This window comes from Rhinatrema bivittatum, chromosome 10 (genome assembly GCF_901001135.1).
Source record: "Rhinatrema bivittatum chromosome 10, aRhiBiv1.1, whole genome shotgun sequence".
NCBI classification, from domain to species: Eukaryota; Metazoa; Chordata; class Amphibia; order Gymnophiona; family Rhinatrematidae; genus Rhinatrema; species Rhinatrema bivittatum.
This window is the reverse complement of record NC_042624.1, coordinates 360,878-382,887: the sequence shown is the minus strand read 5'-3', so window position 1 is coordinate 382,887 and position 22,010 is coordinate 360,878. Positions and strand designations below refer to the sequence as shown.

The following is a 22,010-nucleotide window of genomic DNA, read 5'->3' as shown; positions in this document are numbered from 1 at the left end:
TAAATTCCAATAAATTTTTCATTGAGTGAAAAGAATTTTCTCCAATTAGTCTTAAATGTGCTACTTGCTAACTTCATGGAGTGCCCCCTAGTCTTTCTATTATCCGAAAGTGTAAATAACCGCTTCACATCTACCCGTTGAAGACCTCTCATGATCTTAAAGACCTCTATCATATCCCCCCTCAGCCGTCTCTTCTCCAAGCTGAACAGTCCTAACCTCTTCAGCCTTTCCTCATAGGGGAGCTGTTTCTGTCCGCGTATGCGCCCGGCCCACGCACGGGCCTGCTCACCTCGCTAGCTCCTCTGCAGGTCATGGGTTGGCCTCCCCAGCGGCAGCCGCGAGCTCCTCCAGGCCTCGGCGTCCCGCGGCAGCGGTTGCTGGGTCTTCCACTGCGCACCGGCGCGGGAGGGCCCTGCTCGCGTAAATCCGGCCGGATTTACGCGAGCAGGGGGTTTAAAATCCGCCCCACAAAATGCAAATGGCATGCACAAAATTAATTTGCACGTACTAGTTGGAAAAACTGTGGGCACAAAACAGAAAAAATGAAATGACAAAATTAATTTTGTCGGTTAATTTCTGTTTTATTTTGGAACAGCACAAAACAAAACAGCCTATTTCATCACGCGTTTTTTGTATCTGTAATGGTTTGTGGGTTTGTGGACCCTTGGCCCGAGGTGAGAGTTGGGGAGGGGCCCCACAGGTCTACACCATTGGGAGGCGAGCTCAGGCACAGTGGAGAGCTCTGGGAGAAACTGTGGAGGAGCGGGGTAAGAGACCCAGCTAGAGGGGATCCCCACAGTTCGTAGGCTGGCTGGAGATCAGTACCTGGGCAGAGACCTCCAAAGGGGATGATGCTAGGCAGGCCCGAGGAGCAGGGAGCGCATGCAGGAGGTATTCCAGAGAGGCAACTCCGAGGGGTGGAGCTGCGCAACGAAGGAGGAACTGATGTGATTACGTAGGCCAACCCGCGGAGCGGGGAAGCCCGAGTCAGGTCTCCAGATGATAACGTAGAACAGCCCTAGGAGTAGAATCAAGGGTACTGCCCCGAGGAGCGGGGAAGCATCGGCAGTCCCAAGCGTAGAACGTAGGCACTATCCCGAGGAGCGGGGAAGCACTGAGAGTCTTGTTATGGGAAGTAGGCACTTCCCAGAGAAGCGGGGAAGGACTGACAGTCTCAGTATAGAACGTAGGCACTATCCCGAGGAGCGGGGAAGCATGGAGATAGAACTCCCAAGTGGTGAAGGTGTTCTCAGAGGCTGCCCCGAGGAGTGGGGAGCCAGTGGGATTGGACTTCTGGAAGGTGCAGGGCCAGCCCGAGGAGTGGGGGAGGCCAGGAGACCAAATTTAAAGCTGATTTTAAAACCTGGTTTTTTAAACTGTGCTTATACCGATTGTAGTTAATGTATTTTAAAGCCAATGTTGAATTTAGTTTGCCATACGTTAAGATAGTTGATTAGGACCAATTTTGTATTGATTTTAGCGTATATTAATGAATGTAATTAAATCCTAGCACCTATTTATATTGTTTTGATATTTTTAGCATTATTTTAGAATTATGCTTTATTTATTTGTTTTACAGTGTTCATTGAATGTGCTTTTACTGTTTTATGTTCATTTATTGTAAACCGATGTGATGGATTTCTGATACGTCGGTATATAAAAAGTAATAAACTATAAATCCCCGTAGAGTACACACGCTGGCCCCTGAGGAGCGGGTACCAGGCAGGGTCCAGAGTCCAAGAAGGTCCAGTAGCGTCACCACAGGAACAACAAAGACAGGAGCACGTAGTATAGTAATGAAACTCGTTGCCAAGTCGGCTAGCTGGGGGCGAAGGTGGAGCTTAAGTACTCTGATGGAATGATGTCATCAATCAGGGACGGCCCCGAGGTTCCTGCCAAAGAGGCTTTAAAAGAGGGTCCGGTGGCATGCACGCACACCTAGGAAGGACTGGAGTTGGCGAGGAAGGCGGCGGTGTCTTCATCTGCTTCATATGAGGTCACTTATCAGAAGCAGGGATGTCTAATGGTTATAGATCCAAAGTTGATCATACTTTCATCTTTATCTGGATAAAGTGTTTTGCAGCTTTAAGATTTATGCTATAAATATGAGGCAGAAAAATAAAGCAACAAAGACAACAGGAAAAAAAAGGGAAATTAGGAAAAAATTAAAAGTAAACTGAACAATGAGTTTAAGGTTAGAACACAGAAGGCAGAAGCAAATGTATTATTTCAAAACCTCAACAGCAAATGATATTAATTACAGCTCGAAAGCATTATGACCCATCACCTTCTAGTTGGATGGTACACAGAATAAAAAAAATAGGATACAGTTTGATTCATCTCAAATCATTTGAACTCCAGAGGGCAAATATATCAAAAAGCCTGAATAGCAACTGTTATAAAAACACATCTTGGAAAAATCAAAGAAAAAAAATATTCATCATCACTCAAAAAAGATTCGGAGCACACAGTAGGAGGCATCACCATAGTCATTCCTTTAATGCCCTAAACTCCACCTACAGACCTGACATGCTAATTCATCCAAATTCATATGCACCTTTTGTTTGTCTTCTGCAGTCCTCAAACCCAAATATATTTACTTCTGTTTGAGGTTGGTGTAGGTCCAAACTGGACCACTCCTACAACCTCATAGCTTGCAACTAGGGAGGAAAGGTGATCCAGAACAGGAATAGGGAATTAGTAGCTCCCTTATCATCCTAAAATATAGAACAGTGAAAATACATATCAATTAGCATGCAAACACAACCCATGTGGTTGCACATATACTGGACAAAGAAAGTCCATATATGATCACAAGGGTGGTGCTCTGGAGGAATTTAAAGAACCATTTTCCATTTCACATTATTTTTCATAGTTCATACTGAAGATGGACTAATGTTGTGCTTCTTAGTAGTATAGTCAAAAGAAGGCTATCTCAAAGAAAACTCATATGAGAGATGATAACTCAGCACATTATATTAAAAATATGGTTTTCAGGTATTGAGGCAAGCATTTGTGCAGTTAAAAACACTTCGCCAATTACAACCTTTCTTGGATTTTGCGGTAATGCATATGGTAGCGTCTGCTATGTTTATGAATTCATTGAATTATTGTAATATGCTATTATTGGGAGTCCCTAAAGTGACAGTTCAAAAATTACAAATGCTACAGAATAGAGCAGCAAGGTTTTTCAATGGGAAAAGTCATTACGAGAGCACTAAGCCTCTGTTGATTGCATTGCATTGGCTACTGGTAGCTGAACGTGTACAATTGAAAGTACTGGTAAGTAGTAACAGTATTTAAATGTATGTGGAGTAAGAGACCGGAATACCTATGTAAGAGGTTAAAATGGTACATGCCAGGGTGAGAAGTGAGGTCCTACCAGGGTCAATTGATTAGAATTTGTGAATGTGATTAAAAGTCAGCAAATTGCAAAAAAATATTTTATTTTAATGGCACCATAGCTTTGGAATAAGTTGCTGCCTTCTATTAAAGCTGAGCTGAATTTACAAAAGTTTCCTAAATTAGTGAAAGACTTTTTTTCCCAGATACTGATAACCCATAGATATTGATAGCCCATAGATATTGATAACCCAATGGGACATATTTTTAAATGCATTACTGTGTAATTTATGCTTAACTGGGCAGGGAGAGTTAATGAAAGGTCATTGAGAGGTGGCTAGTGGTATGTATGAAATGTTTGTGTACAGGTTGTTTCTTATATTGAATAGTATTTTTATTATTCCTTATGAGCCGGATTTTAAAAGGGTTACGTGCGCCGGGCCTATTTTAAAAAGGCCTGGCGACGCGAGTAAAGCCCCGGGATGCGTGTAAGTCCTAGGGCTTTACAAAAGGGGCAGTCTGGGGGCAGGGTGGGGTGGGCGGGGCCAGAGGCCTCCGACACAGCAGCCATTGCCACTGTGTTGGAGGATCTATAAAAATGGCTCAGGCCATCCAGTGCACCTACCATGTGACAGGGGCCAACCAATGGCACCGATAGCCCCTGTCACATGGTAAGAGCAAAGGGCCATCGGCGCCATTTTGATTACTGGCAGCCGACAGCCCGAGCATGGGAGAATGCTCCCGGGACCCCCGCTGGACCACCAGGTATTTAAAAATTTTTTGGGGGGGGGGGTCCGGAGGGTACTAACAAACTCATTTTAAAGGGTCAGGTTGTGTTATTAGGTTGTGTCCTTTCTTCCTGCCCGCCCATAACGATAAGAAAACCCACTAAATTAATCATGGGGTTTCCTATCGCTATTCGGGACCCCCCGATATCTGATGATATTTTCAATCATCAGATAAACGATTCACATCCCTACTCTTCTTCTTATCCATCTGCATTACAAAAGCTTAATTGATTCATATGTTTTATTATTTTAAATAATGCAATGAGTTATCATCTCTCATATGAGTTTTCTTTGAGATAGCCTTCTATAGGTCAGTCCATATAAGGCGGCCAGGCAATGGGATGTGACTGCCTTCTGACTTGATCTAGCTAGGATGGATATATCTTTGAAACAGATGCCTGAATCTGTATGAATGGTTCTCTTTTATGAGCATTGTAGGAAATGTTAAACCTCGCACAATAGAATTTGTCATTGCACACCAGATAAAGAAGAGTTCAATAAGACAGAATGCCAGAGTAGGCCTCTCATTTCCCAGCTGAGTGAGAAGTTGCATAGAGGTCTGGGATTCCACATAAAGCATCCACCCAGTTTGTGTACAGAGCTCAAAATATTAAGAGGTCTGCAGTACCTGACTATTGACTTCTTCCAGGAGGTAGAAGACACATCTTGCATTGGTTGGTCCACTGTCTCCAGCTGTGTCAACTCTTTTATGGATGCCATACTTGCCTACAAGCCTTAATACCTCACATAGATGTGTACTCAGCAGAAGAGTTTCTGTTCCAATGGATCTTCTATAATTTAACTCACTTCCCAGTGGGATCATTACCACTGATTATACTCACAGCAGCCTGGTTCCTCCTAGGCTCCATGAAGTCATCTACCAGAGTCATAAGCATTATCACAGCCTGAACAAGCAGGTATCCCATGATCATCAATTTCTTATGAAGGCTATGGTTGCAGAGTCCTGGCATGATAGTCATATAGTAAGGCCAAATGTACTGCATGGGTGGTCGTTATCCTTGGGATGTAATTACATTGTGTAATTATATTTTAAATATATGCATGCATATTAGAGTATTTATAGTAAAACCATGTTATTTTACTAACTCTGTAGATCCAGAAAGTCATAACCATGGAGGAGCAGGCTAACCAGAGTGTAGATGAAGAAACTGCTTTTGAAGGCTCAGCCATGCATACAGGTAAAAGCAGGAAAACAAAGACAAAGTAACAACAGCATGACACTCAGGATGGTAATGAGACAGTAACTGTTTTATTGGGGTTTGTGATTCAGAAGATTCCAACCTGTGTTCTTATACTGCTGTATCTAAGAAAAAACATAAAGGTCTAATCTGTCTACCATTTGTCTGATATTTTTTTACATAATTTGGACAATTGTATAAATGCACTGCAGGTCCTGGGTGTGCGGCTTTGATTCTCAAGGACAGCACCAGTCTGATATATTGAATGTCAAGAATAAATATTCATATTGGACCGGATTTTAAAAAGGTTACACGTGCCGGGTCTATTTTCAAAAGGTCCGGTGACGAGCATAAAGCCCCAGGACGCGTGAAAGTCCCGGGGCTTTACTAAAGGGGTGGGGCGTGGGCGGGGTCTGAGGATCCAGGCTCAGCGGTCATTTGCTGCTGTGCCTGGGATCGCGAGCTTGCAGACCCATTTACGTCGGGATGGAGATTTCTGGGGTCTCAGTATTGGGGGATTCTCGATGAAAATGGCCATGTTTGCAGATTATATATTATTATTTGTGGGATGCCCCTGGACCAGTATCCCAGTAATCATATGACTGTTTAATCAGTTTAGGGACATAGCAGGGCTTACGATTAATTTTTCCAAATCTGAGGCGCTAGCCATAGATCCTCAACTTCAGCATACTTGGGGAGGTGCCTTTCCATTTGCATGGGCTTCCGGGAAAATTCAGTATCTGGTGGTGTGGGTTCCCAGGAATATAAAATGTCTTTATGCTCTGAATATTCGGGAAACACTGGCTTCACTACAAACGTAGCTGGCGGCATGGCGCTCCCTCCCCTTATCATTATTTGGTCACTGCGCCCTGGTAAAAATGGTTATCGTCCCTAAACTACTTTACAAGTTACATATGCTACCAAGGCCCAGGACCTGCACCAATTTAAGACAGCTATTACACAGTTTATTTGGGCTGGCAAAAGAGCACGGATATCGTATACCACCCTAGAGAGCTCTAGGGAGTTGCAGCCTTAGCCTTCTTGATTTCAGACTGTATAATGCCTCCTTCCAGTTGCAATTTGTGGGGGAGTGGCTCACCGATACCTATGCCTATTGTGAAACAGGTTTGCTTGCGTCCATGACGGCCCCATGGTCGCTACTTTTCTTCTATAGGTCCTGCTGCACACCTTGGACTTCCCCAGGACATTGCTTTACCCGTGCATAAAAGCTTGGTGGTGGCAGCGCGCCACCCAAGGATTGCAGGGCACGGCGTCTTTGTTACTTCCCCTACTGGGCAACGCGGATTTTCCTCCGCGACAGGACTGTACCCTCATCTTTAAGATGGGCCCAGAAGGGCATTGTCTTCCTGTTCCACCTGTATGATGATGAGGTACATGCCATATGAGCATTTCAATTACTGCTGCATACCTTTCAGATCCCCCCCCCCCCCCCCCCCCGGCAGTTTTTTGCTTATCTACAAGCCCAGCACTGTCTTCAGGAGTTTCATTGGATGACCGAAACCTTTACCTCGGAACATTTGTTTGCAACTATTCTGTTTGATACCTCCTGTGTTGCTAATACAATTGCTGGCTGGAGCAAATTGGGCAAAAGTTTCCGCCCCCCCCCCCCCACCATCATTGGAAGTACTGGCTAGATATTGGATGGACTTGTTGGGCTCTCCGCTGTCGACCAGAGCACTTTTAACCTGTTTCAAAACAACATACTCTCATATTCCGGATCATGGGTTGATGGAGTTGCAGTTACGTATTTTGCACCATATCATCTGTGACGATGTATGGCAGTTCTGCATGAAACGATTAGCTTCTCCAAGCCTCCAGAGATCAGACTCATTCCCTGAGAGCCAGGAGCTCTTTGCACTGAGTGCACGCATACAATCTCTCACCGGTGGGTAAAAAATCATACATGTGACACTCAATGCAAAAGACTGGAAAGCTCTCCTCTTGCTGCTGGACTGCTGCCTTCATCTTAGTTTTATTGAGTTTCTAGTTAAGTTTAGGATACTAAGGAAGTTGGAATTCGAGTACTTTAAATTTACAGACCTATGTACTAATTAATCAGTTATTTAAGTTTAGGATATTAAGGGAGTTGGATTTAGAGTACTTTAAATTTACAGGTGAATTTATTAATTAATCAGCTAGTGCCTACAAGGGGTTGATTAAACTTTCAATAAGGGCTGGTACAATAGTATGATTTAGATAAGACCCTGATTGATTTTTAATGAGAAAGTATCTCTTGCCTAAACATCAAGGGTTGAGTAGGTGGGAAAGACACTAGAATTAACTATCTCTGGCTTGCTTATTGCCTCAGACACACACAAACTCTAAAGAATATATCCCTTAATTTCACCTTTCACCAAACTTTTATAAATCCAAAGATTTCCCAAAGCAATACTTACCAATCTTTTTTAACCACCACTAACTTGATCTTCATTCAGTTAATGGAAGGGTCTGAGATTCGACTTCCAGACCTCTTCTACTGCAAAGGGTGCGGGGCCTCTAAAAGCTGGAGCATTCAATCCCTGGATCGCTTGTGGTGACCTCTGTACTACTCTCCCAGGGGATGCTGGGAGCAGTATGCAGATAAGCCTTCCAGTCCTCTTCTACTGCAAAGGGTGTGGGGCCTCTGGAAGCTGGGGCTGTGGAATTGAATCCTTGGATCGTTTGCAGTGACCTCTCCTGGGGGATGCTGGGAGCAGTATGCAGATAAGCCTTCCAGTCCTCTTCTACTGCAAAGGGTGCGGGGCCTCTGGAAGCTGGGGCTGTGGAATTCAATCCCTGGATCGCTTGTGGTGACCTCTGGACTCTTCTCCCAGGGGATACTGGGAGCAGTATGCAGATGAGCCTTCCGGTCCTCTTCTCACCCTTGGTTGTAAGATGGCTGCATCACAGGCTGAATCAGGTGGCCAGTGAGGATATGGATCTCAGAGCTCACTGGAGGCATCTGCTGTTGGGGAGGTATCATAGTGAACTGGATCAGGATGAGGCTGTGTGGCAGGCGAAACTGTGACATATATTCACTCATATGGGCGCATGCGAGCAGTTTGGAAAATTATCCTCCCTGTGTATAATAGCCCATTCTGAGTTCTTTTCCCCTAACGGTTTTATTTTTTTTTATTATATCAGTTTGCCAAGTGATCTAGGATTGTTGGATATTTCTAAATTGTCAGCAAAAGTTTGAGAAAAGAGACATCAAAAAATATGTGTGAGGAAGGGAAGCTCATTTTCAGCCGTGACATCAAGTATGTGAGAGGTGCTTCAGCAGGATCTAATAGTGAGAATAAGAATAACTCTTCTCTCTTATTCCAGGACCAAAAGGAGTGATCAATGACTGGAGAAAATTTAAGTTAGAAAGTAAAGACCAGGAAGCAGGAGCTCCAATCAAGAAAGAGATTCTTAAACAAACTTGTTCTCCTTATAAGTGTCCAAGCAAGGATGATAAGGACACGAGAGAGAAATTCTACCGCAAGGTAAGGATAAGACCAACAAATCAAGATGACCCAGCTTCACAATGTTTAAAATAGAGATATTTAAGAATTGTTGTTCAGAGGATCCAATCCATGCACTGACTTTGAAAACATAGTTTTATATTCCCCCTTCTCCATAAGTTGTTCAGGGGGATTATAAAAAACATTCATAAAATACAATCAATTTACATTCATAACATAAAACAATATAGTACAATAAAACATTTTAAAATGTTCAACAATTTAATTAAAAGCCATATTAAAAAGGAAAGATTTTAGCTGTTTTTGAAATATTTTTACATCAGACTCACTGCATAACTGGTCCAGGTAATTTATTCTATAATGTTGGTCTAATTTATGAGAATACTCTTGTTTGCGTGATTTTTAGTCTATATTTTTTAAAGGATGATATTCATAATAAACTAGCCTCCCCTGACCTCAAAGTACTTGTGAATTTACAATCCTTACCACCTTCTTGAATTCAGATACTGTCCTTGTCTCTACCATATCTTCAGGGAGGCTGTTTGGGGTGGGCAAGCTGAGCAGGGCCCAGGGTGCTGTGAGCTGGGGTCACCCTAGGCACCACCAGCATCAGCCATGCCAAGACAGTGTGGCCATAGGGGGCACCATTAGTTGACGGGGATACCAATAGATGGGGGGAGCTTTTTGCCCAGGGCATGGCACCCTCCCTAAAAAAAATCCACTACCCTCTCTGTAAAGAAATATTTGCTTAAATTATTCCCAAGTCTACCCTCTTTCACCCTCATCCTATGACCCCTTGTTCTAGAGTTCCTTTTCTTTGAAAACGCGTAACCTCTTGTGCATGGAAACCTTGAAAATATTTAAATGTCTCTATCATATCTCTCCTATCCTTCCTCTCCTCCAAGTTATAAATGCTTAGATGCTTAAGTCTATCCGATATGCTTTACAATGAAGATCACTGATCATTTTAATAGCCACCTCTGAAGCAACTCAAACCAGTTTATATCCTTTTGAAGTTGAGGTATCCAGAACTGTATACATTATCTCAAATGAGACCTCACCAGGGACTTATACATGGGTAATATCACCTCCTTTTTTCTGCTGACCATTCTTTTCCCTATGCACACAAGTATCTTTCTGGCTTTTTCAATCACCTTATACACCTATCTTAAGATCATCAGATACAATCACCCCCAGATCATACTCTTCTTTCTTGCTTAGAAGAATGAATCCCCAACACTGTACCTCTCCCTTGGGTTTTTCAATCCTAAATGCATAACTCTGCATTTTTTAGCATCAAATCTTAGCTGCCAGACCTAGACCATTCCTTGAGATTTGCTAGATCCTCATCATATTTTTCATACCTTTCTGGCTGTCTACCCTATTGCAGATTTTGGTATCATCAGCAAAAAAAGTCAAACCTTTCCTGATAATCCTTCCATTATGCTGCTCACAAAAATGTTGAGAAAAATCAGTCCAAGGACTTATCCCTATGGTACATCGCTAGTTAGATCCTTGTCCTCGGAGTGAACTCCATTTATCATTTCATGGGCCTTTGTCATTGCCCACTCAACCAGTTTCTAACCCAGCAAGTCACTTTAGGGCTCCTATCAAAGGCACTCAATTTCTTTATAGGTCAATAAACCCCATGCTAAAGGGCTTATTGAAATCCATGTACACTACATCAAATGCTCTCCCTTGATCCTTCTCTCTGGTCACCCAATCAAAGAAATTAATCATATTTTCTTTTTAGCCATGATTCCATTAATTTCCTCACCACAGAGGTCAGATGAGCTGGCCTGTAGTTCCCAACCTATTCCTTACTTCCACTTTTGTGAATAGAAACCACATATGCCCGTCTCCAGTTCTCCAGAATTGCGCCCGACTCGAAACATCAAAATGGTAGTCAACACAGTTGCCAGAACTTCTCTTAGTTCTTCTAAAACCCTTGGATGTATCCCATCTGGTCCCTTCACTCTGACTACTTTAAGGTTAAATTATAACACTTTTCTGAAAATCAGTAGAGGTTTACTTCACTTCCAATCCTATGTGCTTTTTATGAGGTCCTGCCTGGCCCACAGTAAACACTGAACTGACATATTTGCTGAGCATTTTTGCTTTTTCTTCATCAGCTTCTATGTATTCCACCCCCCCCCCCCCCTTCACCTCTGAGTCTCACAATGCTACTTTTTCACTTCTTCCTATCACTAACACATCTAATAAAAAGTATTTCCCCTCCGCTGCCTTACCATATTTACTATTTTTCTTCCATTTGCATCTTTGCATTCTTGACTAATCTACTAGCTTCTTTTAGCTTTTACAGATATTGTTATGTCTTCCTCTTTCTATGATCTCTTGTAGTTTATGAACGCTAACCTTTTTTTCCTTGCCATTTCAGCTAGTTCTTTAGAAAACCATAATGGTCTCTTTTTTCCTCTTCTCTGTATTTACATTCCTAATAAAAAGATTATGATATCTCCTTATGATATCTCCTTTTAATTTTGCCCACTGCTTTCTACTTCCTCTAGATTTTCCCATCCAACGGACGACTCTTTGAAGTAGTCCCTATTTTAACTATGTTAGTTTTCCTGAAGCCTAGGACCCATTGCCTTTGAGTGAATCTTGGGTTATAATACTGAACTACAGCATCCATTGATCACTGGATTCAATTGTCCACTATAACATTAGAAATACTGCCCCCACTGGTAAGCATTAGATGTAGTATCACCCCCTCCTGTGTGGGTTCTGTTACGGAACAGTTCTCCCTGCAGAGCATCCAGGATCTCCCTGCTTCTAAAAGACACTGCAGTCAGGATGTCGTAATCAACATCTGGCAGATTGAAATCCACTAGCCCTAGCTCCTACCCTTTCACAGGAATTTTGTGAATATCCTCTATTAAATCTTTATCTTTTTCTTCTGCCTGTGATGGAGGTCTGTATATTACATTATATAAATAGAAGTTTAATTCCCTCCTCCATACCTTCTAAGCCCTCAATTCCATTGTTTTAATATTATATATATATATATATATATATATATAATAGTATAATATATATTATTAATATATCAATATTATATTAATATTATATATAATAAATATACTATTTATTTTATTATATTATATATTAATATAAAATTATATATAATATTAATACTATATATTAATATTATATATAGAGAGCTTCTATATGCCTAAATGATGATAAGAGATAAAGTTATCCTTTAATAGCTTGTTAAACTACTCTCACCCGTTATGTTCTCCAAGTTCCACACCCTGTTACAATGTAACCCACTTATCTCGTTCCATATAAACCAATGTGATAACACATGTTGAATGTTGGTATATAAAAGTAAATAAATAAATAAATAAATGTACCACACCTCATCCTTTTATTCCTACCCAATCTTTTCTGAATAGACTGTACACAGAAATCCAGTCATGGATGTTGTACACAGAAATCCAGTCATGGATTTCTGTGTACAACATTTCCATGACAGCCACTACATCCAAGTCAGTTTCTTCTATAACTGCTTTAAGTCTTGAACTTTACTTCCCATACTATGAGCATTAGTGTAACCCCCTAAATTTTCAGTTTCATTCTTTATTTTTTTTTTTTTTTGCTTCAGAGGCCATTTTTTTTTTCAATGCACAAATACAAAAATACCCACAAATTGTCAGGTATGTTTGTAGGAGGCTATTTTTGTTCATTTGGAATGAACCAAAAATGGCCTCATTCATTGTGTTTTATGCATTGTTTTAAATGAATGCACAACCCTAGTACATAGCTTTCCAGATGTTGCCCTTTTTTCCCGAATTCTCTACAGGTGTTTAATATTGTAGTTACCTTAGGGTATTGTTAACCCATCCCTGATGATTACAATTTAAAGCTCTTCTTAGTAGGTTTGCCAGGCTGTGCTGGAAGATGCGCACCCCTTCTTTGACAAGTGGACCTCCCACCTCTACTCAGCAGTCCTTGACACACCATCCCATGGTCCAGGAAGCCAAAACTCTCTCATTGGCAGCATCTATGCAGCTGTTCATTCATCTCCAGAATGTGAGCTTTCCTGCCTGGGCCTTTATCCTTGAACTTCCTGTGAAGATTGCTTCACTTAATTTAATATATTCTCAGATTCATCATATGCTCTTTGATTTGAACAATCACATGAACCGTAATTCCTTTTCAGAATTTACTTAGTGATAAAAGATTCCTAAGCTTCCTAATTGCTCTGAACACATTCATTTTTAAAACATCTTTGTAGAATCTTGCTTATTTTCCTTCAAATAATTGATATTTAGTTTCTGCAGGGCCTTTACAGCAATGTGGTGATCAACACTATGTGCACCATATTCCAGGTGTGGCCATGCTAATGCCAAATACCCATAACACCATCTTCATCTCACTTCAACTATTCAAACTCCTTCAGGTGATATTTGGATTTAATCCACCTCATTTCACCCATCCCTGCCTTTAAGTTCAAAAAGAATTTATTTAGGATTCACGGGTATAAAGATGGGAGGATAATTGTCAAAGGCATTTAGGTGGATACATGGCAATTTATATAAGTAAATTGGCCGTCTGAAAACTTCCATCCCTCAATGCAGCTATGAGTGCATACATTGTTCTACAACATGTGTGCTTTTACCCACATGTGGGTGAAATAAGGGCCACTGATTTATGTTCAAGCCTACAAGAAAATCTGTCTTCACAAAAATCAGGTGCAGATGCCTGCAGACAGTAAGTTGCAATTAGAAAATGAAAGAATGTGTGCGCTTTTTCTTTGAAAACTGATGCAAAGTCCCTGGGTAAAAAGTACTTTGTCTCAATGCAGATACTTTGAAAATTGACCCTAAAAGGGCAATTGTCATGGCAAATTAAAGACAAGGCCAATAGTCAAGCAGTTGTACATCAGTCATCTCAGTTTGTACCTCGCTTTCCAGTGGGTGGTGGAATTAGCTGACATCACTAGAACATCTGCTCGTGGAATACATGGAATATGCTTGGCAAAATCTGAAGGCCCACACTCAAGGTCAGATTGCAGATGAATCTTCTAAAACTTACTGTCCAGTTCTGTAAGCACATTCACCCAGCAAGAAAATAAACCTTTATAAAACTTTCCATCACAGACATCTTTTAATTGAGAACCATACAGTAACTCCAATGGATATGAGAAATGTCAAAATATATCTACTTTCAATCTCTGGATTCCCTTCAAAAGTTATCTTCAAAGCTTCTGCTTACTTTCAGAATTAATGGTAGTGTTCATTGAAATGAAGTAAGGTTTCCTTGCCAAGAATGGGTTCCCTGCAAAATCTCATGATTTCATATGGACCCAAATATTTCAGAACACGGAAACAGAGAATATGATGGCAGATAAGGATTGAAAGGACCATCTAGTCTGCTTGCTTTATTTTACAATGCCATGGACACCAATTGAACTAACATAGCAACACAGTGATGACATCAGATAACGACCATATAATTCATCAAGTATACCCAGCAATTTGCATATGGTAGTAACTGCTGCTCCGTGCGGGTTACACCATCCCTTTCTTTAAGCCTTTAGGGATCTGCAGTGTCTGTCCCATGCCCTTTTGAATTCATTAACTATTGTTGTCTTCACCACCTCTTCTGGGAAGGCATGCCAAGCATCCACCACCCTCTCCATGAAGAAATATTTCCTGATGTTGGTTCTGAGTTGTCCTCCCTGGAGTTTCATATTGTGTCCCCTAGTTCTATTGTTCCTTTCCAGTGGAAAAGGTTTGAAGTTTGTGCATTGTTAATACCTGTCAGGTATCTGAAGATCTGTATCATATCTCCCCTGCATCTCCTCTCTTCCAGGATATACATATTCAGATCCTTCATCCTCTCCTTGTAAGTCTTCTGAAACAGACCCCACACCATTATGGTCTCCCTTCTCTGGATCGACTCCATCCTGTCTCTATCCTTTTTGAGATATGGTCTCCATAACTGAACACAGTACTCCAGGTGAGGCCTCACCAAAGACCTGTATAAGAGCATTATCACTTCCTTGTTCCTGCTGGCTATACTTCTCTGTATTCAGCCCAGTATCCGGCTTTAGCTACCACCTTGTCACATTGCTTTGCTGCGTTCAGATCACCAGACACTATCATCCCAACGTCCCTCTCCTGATCTGTGCACAATAGTCTTTCATGCTCCATCACATACAGCTTTTTTGGATTTCTGCACCCCAGGTGAATGACTCTGCACTTCTTGGCATTGAATTGCAGCTGCCAAATTTTCGACCATTCTTCAAGTTTTCTTAAATATCTTTTCATTCTTTCTACTCCTTCAGGCATGTCCACTCTGTTGCAGATCTTAGTATTATCTGCACAAGGCAAACGTTTCCATCTAACCCATTCACAATGTTGCTCACCAAGATATTGGACAGGACCGGTCCCAGAACCAATCCTTGAGGCACTCCATTTACAACCATTCTCTCAGCAGAGCGGGTTCCATTTACCATTACACATTGTTTTCTGTTAGTCAACCAGTTAGTAATTCACTCCACCACCTTGGCGCCCACACGCAAGCTTCTTATTTTATTCACGAGCCTCCTTTGCAGGACTGTAACAAAAGCTTTGCTGAAATCCAAATAAATCACATTGAGCAATCTTCCTTGATCCAGTTCTTTGTCACCCAATCTTTGTCTGGCAGGACCTTCTCCTGGTAAATCCATGTTGACTTGGATCCTGCAATCCACCAGATTGTAAATAGTTCACTATCTTTTTCTTCAGCAGAATCTCCATTAATTTGCCCACCACCGAGTTGAAGCTAACTGGCCTGTGGTTTCCAGCCTCCTCTCTACTACCACCCTTGTGAAGTGGGACCACCACCGCTCTTCTCCGATCTCTGACTTTCCTTGCACTTGTGACTGTATATCGTAGTAGAAAACTGTTATACAGTGACAACATCATGACATCACACTTTTAAAACAAATGTAAGTTGCTTCTGATATTTTTTAACCTTGAATAATAGAAATCTTTTGGAATTTTCACAGCTGAGTATGCAGGAATATGAGCTGCTACATGTCAGCGAGGATGAACAATGCCTACAAAAATACCGCAAGCAATGCATGCAGGACATGCACCAGAAACTGAGCTTTGGACCCAGATATGGATACCTAGGTGAGCTAAAGAGCGGTGAAGAGTTTTTGGAAATGATTGCAAAAGAACGCAAGAGCACATCCATCATTGTTCACATCTACGAGGACAGTATCAAAGGCTGTGAATCACTGAACAACTGCCTGGCTTGCCTTGCACTGGAATATCCCTCAGTGAAATTTTGTAAGATAAAAGCATCTGAAACAGGGGCAGGTGATCGCTTCTCAACAGATGTACTTCCGACTCTATTAATCTACAAAAATGGGGAGCTGATAAGCAACTTTATCAAACTTACTGAAGAGTTCAATGAGGAATTCTTTGCTGGGGATGTGGAGTCCTTCTTAAATGAGTATGGTCTGCTACCTGAAAGAGAGACTCTAGCAATCAGAAGTGACAATGGAGAAATGGGAGATATTGAATAGTTTATGAAACATTTTATTATTTCACGTCTCCTGTGTTAAACCATTTTTGGGTGGATCTCCTGACAGTCCACATTATTTTTAAGATTCTTTTGTGTATTTTTTGTAAAAATATTTGTTTAAAAAAATAAGAGATCTAATTTCCTATTTTCTGATATAGAATTTGTCATCATACAATCCAATAATGCAACCTACTTGTTAATATACAGTACATAGTTATATCAACTTTAAAAAAGCATGATTTTAAAGATTTGGAAGCACGTGAAGCTATGAGATGTAAACGGATTCAAAAAAATCATTAAAAATAATAACCCAGTTCAGCATGCAGCCAACTAAAATATTTCTGATGACAGGGTAATGGGTTTTAAAATGGTTTGAATTAATCCTTATATTTTCCATTTGGTACCTATGGTAAAAATTCTCCAGGTTGGACTCATCATGCATTTTATATCAGATGGTATTAAATACCTTGGAACATTAGTTTGACTCTGTGCAACTTAAACAGACAGCTTAACTAAGCCTGTACATCGCAGACAAAAGAGGCTGCTTCTTCAGCTCCAGACTATTAATAAGTGAAACAAGATAAGCTGAAGAAAAGAACAACTAAAGTAGTCTGGGACACCATAAATGTGGACAATTTAAAAGAAGATTCTATTCTGCAGGGCGGAACCGCTGCTGAACGCAGAGGCAGAACTGAGTTGACCCTACGTAGGGTCAACCTCTGACTTGCTTTCAAGTCAGAGTTAACCCTTTTGAGTCAGTTGCACTAAATACAGCAGAAGCCGTGAACAAGCAGGCCAACCACCAGATGGCAGTATAACAGTAGATGAAAAATAAAAGCATGAGCATTGCCAGAGGATGTGGTTATGGCAGTTAGTATAACTGGGTTTAAAAAAGGTTTGGATAAGTTCTTAGAGGAGAAGTCCATAAACTGCTATTAATCAATAAGGAATGGTAGCTTGAGATTTATTTAATGTTTGGGTACTTGCCAGGTACTTGCAACTTGGATTGGCCACTGTTGGAAACAGGATGCTGGGCTTGATGGACCCTTGGTCTAACCCAGTATGGCAATTTCTTATGTTCTTATGTAACACAGCATTAGCATTTGTATGTATTTGTATTTATTGTATTTGATATTGTTGTAATCTACTTCGAACAAAACGTTTTTGGTAATGACATGGAATAGAAAGTATTGCAAATAAATAAATAAACAAATAGCAAACAGACACAGAAACAGAAAAATCTGCTGTGTAAACAGGACACTTTGAAAGCGGGACAACAGTGAACAAACAGGAAAACACCTGTTAAAACAGGATACTCCCTGCCTAGAATTATAAGGTTCCACTATAAAACACTAATTAACAAAATTTCAGTCATTGTAAGGAGTCCGAAGTGCTCATGCCTCTCTATAAGCTGTAGTACTGTTTCAGTAATGGGCATATCTGGGAACTCTCTGGATTTAGCCCGGAGACTCCGGAAATGTAGACAAATTACTGGGTCTCCTGGCAGGACCATAACATCTCCATGTGGCGCGATCACAGGTGCAGTGTTGCTATTTCTTGCGCCGTGCTGTTTCCTCTCGCTGCTTGCCCATGTCACGTGCTGCAGCATGCTGGATCCGCTGTCTTCGCGTGCACACACATGTGCAGTGCATCTTTTCAGCTGACAGCATCGTGGTGATTGGATCATTGATTGGTGAAACAGGGCGTGCGCCGCAACAGCAGCGACACAGACACCTGAGGTGAAGAAGAGGCTGCAAGATTGCAGGGGCCCGTGGTAAAGTTTTTAAAGCCAGAGAGAAGTGCCTCAGTAACAGAGAGGAGAGGTAGGGGTCAGTAGTCCCTCAGTAATTAATTTTATTTAATGATGACTGCCTAATAATCAATCAATTCATCATCACTGTTAACTAATCAGTTCATCATTATTTATAATAATTGATTGTAATAATGAATTGATGATTTATATTACATGATGCTTATGAATTGATGCTTACTTAACGATGATGAATTGATGATGAGTAATTGATGAATTGATGATAATGTTGAATGGATTGATTAATAATGATGATTAATTGATTGATAATGAATTGATTAATAATGATTAATTGGTGATTATTATTAACGACGATGATGAATCGATGATTAACAATGATGAGTAATTAATAATGAATTGATGATAATGTTGAATGGATTGATTAATAATGATTGATGAATTGATTAATGAATTGATTAATGAATTGATTAATAAGGTGACTTAATTCCACAGAAAGCAGAGGTAGTTACATTAGATTCATTGTGGAATCTAACGTCAGCCATGGCAAAGTCTTTTGTGGACTGTTCAATGAAAATAAATTCTGTGTCGCAACAATGAGATAGCCGAAAGAACAACTTTACTGATATCGTTCTTTAAATGAGAAAGACTTGGGAAAAATCATGCAAGCTTATTTTAAGAAAACGAATGCTATGTTTATGGGATCACGAATTAGAATTTTTCCTGACTTAACAAAGACAACACAGTTGAAAAGGAAAAATGTTCTAGCTCTAAAACAGGAATCATTGGCAGTGGGAGCCTCTTTTTTTTCTAAGGTTCCCATGCAAATGTGTTGTAAAATTTGAAAGAGTTAACTATGTATTTTTCCAACTTGAGCAGCTAAAAAGCTTTGTCGAGGCTAAAAAACTGCTGTTGCAAATTGGCAGTAAATGTAGTCCATTGAAGTAAACTGGTTTACAAGTGGCCTTTTTCTTTTTTTTTTTTTTTTTTTTTTGAATGGTTGTTGTTGCGCTCGGGGGTGGACCCTTGTCCTGGAGCAATGGAGAATAGCTCCCTGGTAGGGACCAGGAAGCACCTGCCCCCAGGGGGTGGAGCACTGGAGGAGACATAGGCTAGGATGAGCTTCACCACTGGAAGCCCGAGGTCCCTCCGGGAGGAGCCCGTAGGGACCTGTGCCGCTTGGACTTAGGTGGGTCTCGCAGGGTCTCCTGGAGAGATGATAGACAGGTGTGCCCACAGACAGGAGAGGAGCATGGTCAGGTTCGAGACTGGAGGTCAGATGGAGCAAGGAGGACCAGAATAGCATAGGTGATGGCAAGGCTGGGAACAGCGCCAGAATCTGGAGACGTGGTCAAGCAGGCAGAGGTCAGAATCTGGGGGTCAGTCCAAGGAGTGGTCAACAAAGCAGGGGTCAGGTTCTGGAGGTCAGACAAGGTCACAGGCAGGCCGAGGTCAGAAGGCAGGCAGCAGGCAGGCAGGTCAAGGAGCAGGCTGAGGTCAGAAGGCAGGCAGCAGGCAGGCGGAGCAAGCCGAGGTCAGTACCAGTGAAACAGTTCGTAGGTACTACCTGGGGAGATGGACAGACGAACAAAGGAACAGGAGGACGCTGGAATACTAGGATGCAGGAACAAGGCAGGAACAAGACTGGAACAGAAGGATCCTGGAAGAAGACTGGAACAAGGTTCAAACACAGTGACAATCTATTTATTTATTTATTTATTTAATTTCTTTTCCTATACCGATGCTCAAGACTAGGTCTTATCGTACCGGTTTACAATGTAACTGAGGGGAAACCAATTAACATCAAGGTAGAAAGTAAAGTTACATTAAACAGGGAGCATAAAACCTGGGCAATGGAAGACAGTACAGAGTTTAAACTAAGAAACAATTAGAGAGAGATAAATATATATATATAAATATATATATATATATATATATATATATATATATATATATATATATAAATATATAAATCTAGCAAGTGCAGACCCAATTGCCAAGGCAAGAAAGTGCAGGCAGGGTCTTCCTTATATCAGTGCAGGCAGGGTCTTCCTTATATCAGGGAATCAATCAGGGCATGCTGTGGAGCTAGGACCCGCCCCTGGCCCTACAAGAGGCTGGGCGGTCCGAGCGTAAGCACGTAGAGGCGTGGCCAACGCCACTGAGGATGCTGAGCTCCGGCGTGAGGCCTGGTGCGTAGTGGAAGGCCCGGCGACTGCCACCATGGGATGCTGAGGCCTGGAAGAGCTCACAGCTGCCACTAGGGAGGCAGACCCAGGACCTGCCGTGGAACCAGAGAGGTGAGCAGGCCCATGCGCAGGCCGGGAGCGGATGGGGTGCGTAACAGTACCACCCTTCTAAGACTTCCCCTATGCAGCCGTGGCTTATCAGAGTTAGTCCTATGAAAGGTCTTCAGGAGTTCCTTATCAAGGATGTTGTGGAATGGTTCCCACAAATTCTCCTCGGCCCCATAACCCTCCCAGGCTAGGAGGTACTCCCATTTCCCTCGACGCCAACGGACGTCGAGGACCTCTCTTATCTGGAGGGATGAATCAGGTTCCATAGAGGAGGAGAGGGAACTCTACGTGAGGGCCAGGAGAGGACCAATGGCTTCAATAAGGACATGTGGATGGTGTTATGGATACCCATAGCACGAGGTAGCTAGAGTTGATACAAAAAGCTCCTACTCTTCGGATTACAGGGAATGGTCCAATGTATTTAGGAGCCAAGCGATGAGAGGGAAGTCTCAGTCGTATGTGTCGAGTGCTTATCCACACTTTCTGGCCAGGGCAGAAGAGAGGAGCAGGACGACTATGGGCAACCGAAGTACGCTTGGATCATTCAGCGGCCTGGGAAAGGTGTTTTTTTACTTGGTTCCACACTTGACGAATGGTGTGAACCATGGATTGCGCCGTTGGAGTAGGAACAGAGGAACTGGAAGAGGCAGTCAAGGTTGCCGTCTGAATACCACGGAGAATGGAGATACATCGGTGGCTACCGCAACATGGGTATTGTATGACAGCTCAGCCCAGGGAAGAAGATCAGACCAGTTATCCTGTTGATCATTTACATAGGAGCGGAGGAATGTCTTCAAGGTCCGATTGGTCCTTTCAGCTTGACCATTGGCCTGTGGATGATAGGCCGATGTGAAATTCAGGGCAATATTAAACTTCTTACATAAGGAACGCCAATACTTGACGGCAAACTGTGGTCCCTGATCGGAAATAATCTCCTGGGGGAGCCCATGGAGGCAAAAAATGTTTTTCAGAAACAATTTGGCTAATTCTGCGGCTGAAAGAAGGCCCGGCAAGGGAATAAAGTGACCCATCTTTGAAAAACATTTGATGATGACCCAAATTATGGTATTGTTCTGGGATGGAGGCAGGTCAGTAATAAAGTCCGTCGAGATGCTGGACCATGGCTCGGTAGTTGCTGGAAGTGACTAGAGTAAGTCCCAAGGCTTCCCAGTAGGCAGTTTCTGTTGGGTGCAGAGTCTTGCACCATGTTGGACCACCATCTTTGTAACATCTCTAAGATCCTGGCACGACCCGGGTGTCCTGCCAACTTGGAATCATGAGCCCATTTGAGAACTTATTCACGTAATCTACGTAGAATGACGGTTTTTCCAGTAGGGACTGTAGTGGTCACAGCAAGGAATATGCAGGTGGGATCTATGATGAAGCTAGGGACTTTAGGGACATCTTCAGGTTCAAATGATCTTGATAGTGCGTCAGCACGAAGGTTCTTGGAACCTGGGCAGAAACAGAGAATGAAGTTGAACCGTTCAAAGAAGAGCACCCATCGGGCTTGTCGGGGATTCAGGAGTTTAGCCTCTTTAAGGTGCTCAAGGTTCTTATGGTCAGTGAAGATGGTAAACTTGTGTTGCGCCCCTTCCAACCAG

General features: G+C 41.9%; 2 protein-coding genes across 2 annotated transcripts in view; one reads left to right on the top strand and one right to left on the bottom strand.

The window, feature by feature from the left end:
• Window positions 1–16,689, top strand: part of PDC (phosducin) — a 41,488-nt gene extending 24,799 nt beyond the window's left edge. The window contains exons 2-4 of the mRNA XM_029618807.1: window positions 5,245–5,329; window positions 8,657–8,817; window positions 15,818–16,689. Coding sequence (XP_029474667.1) covers window positions 5,263–5,329; window positions 8,657–8,817; window positions 15,818–16,342 — 753 coding nt within the window. The 5' untranslated portion in view covers window positions 5,245–5,262 and the 3' untranslated portion in view covers window positions 16,343–16,689. The remainder of the gene's footprint in view (window positions 1–5,244; window positions 5,330–8,656; window positions 8,818–15,817) is intronic.
• ODR4 (odr-4 GPCR localization factor homolog) overlaps window positions 1–22,010 on the bottom strand; it is a 211,564-nt gene that overhangs the window by 60,652 nt on the left and 128,902 nt on the right. The window lies entirely within an intron of this gene.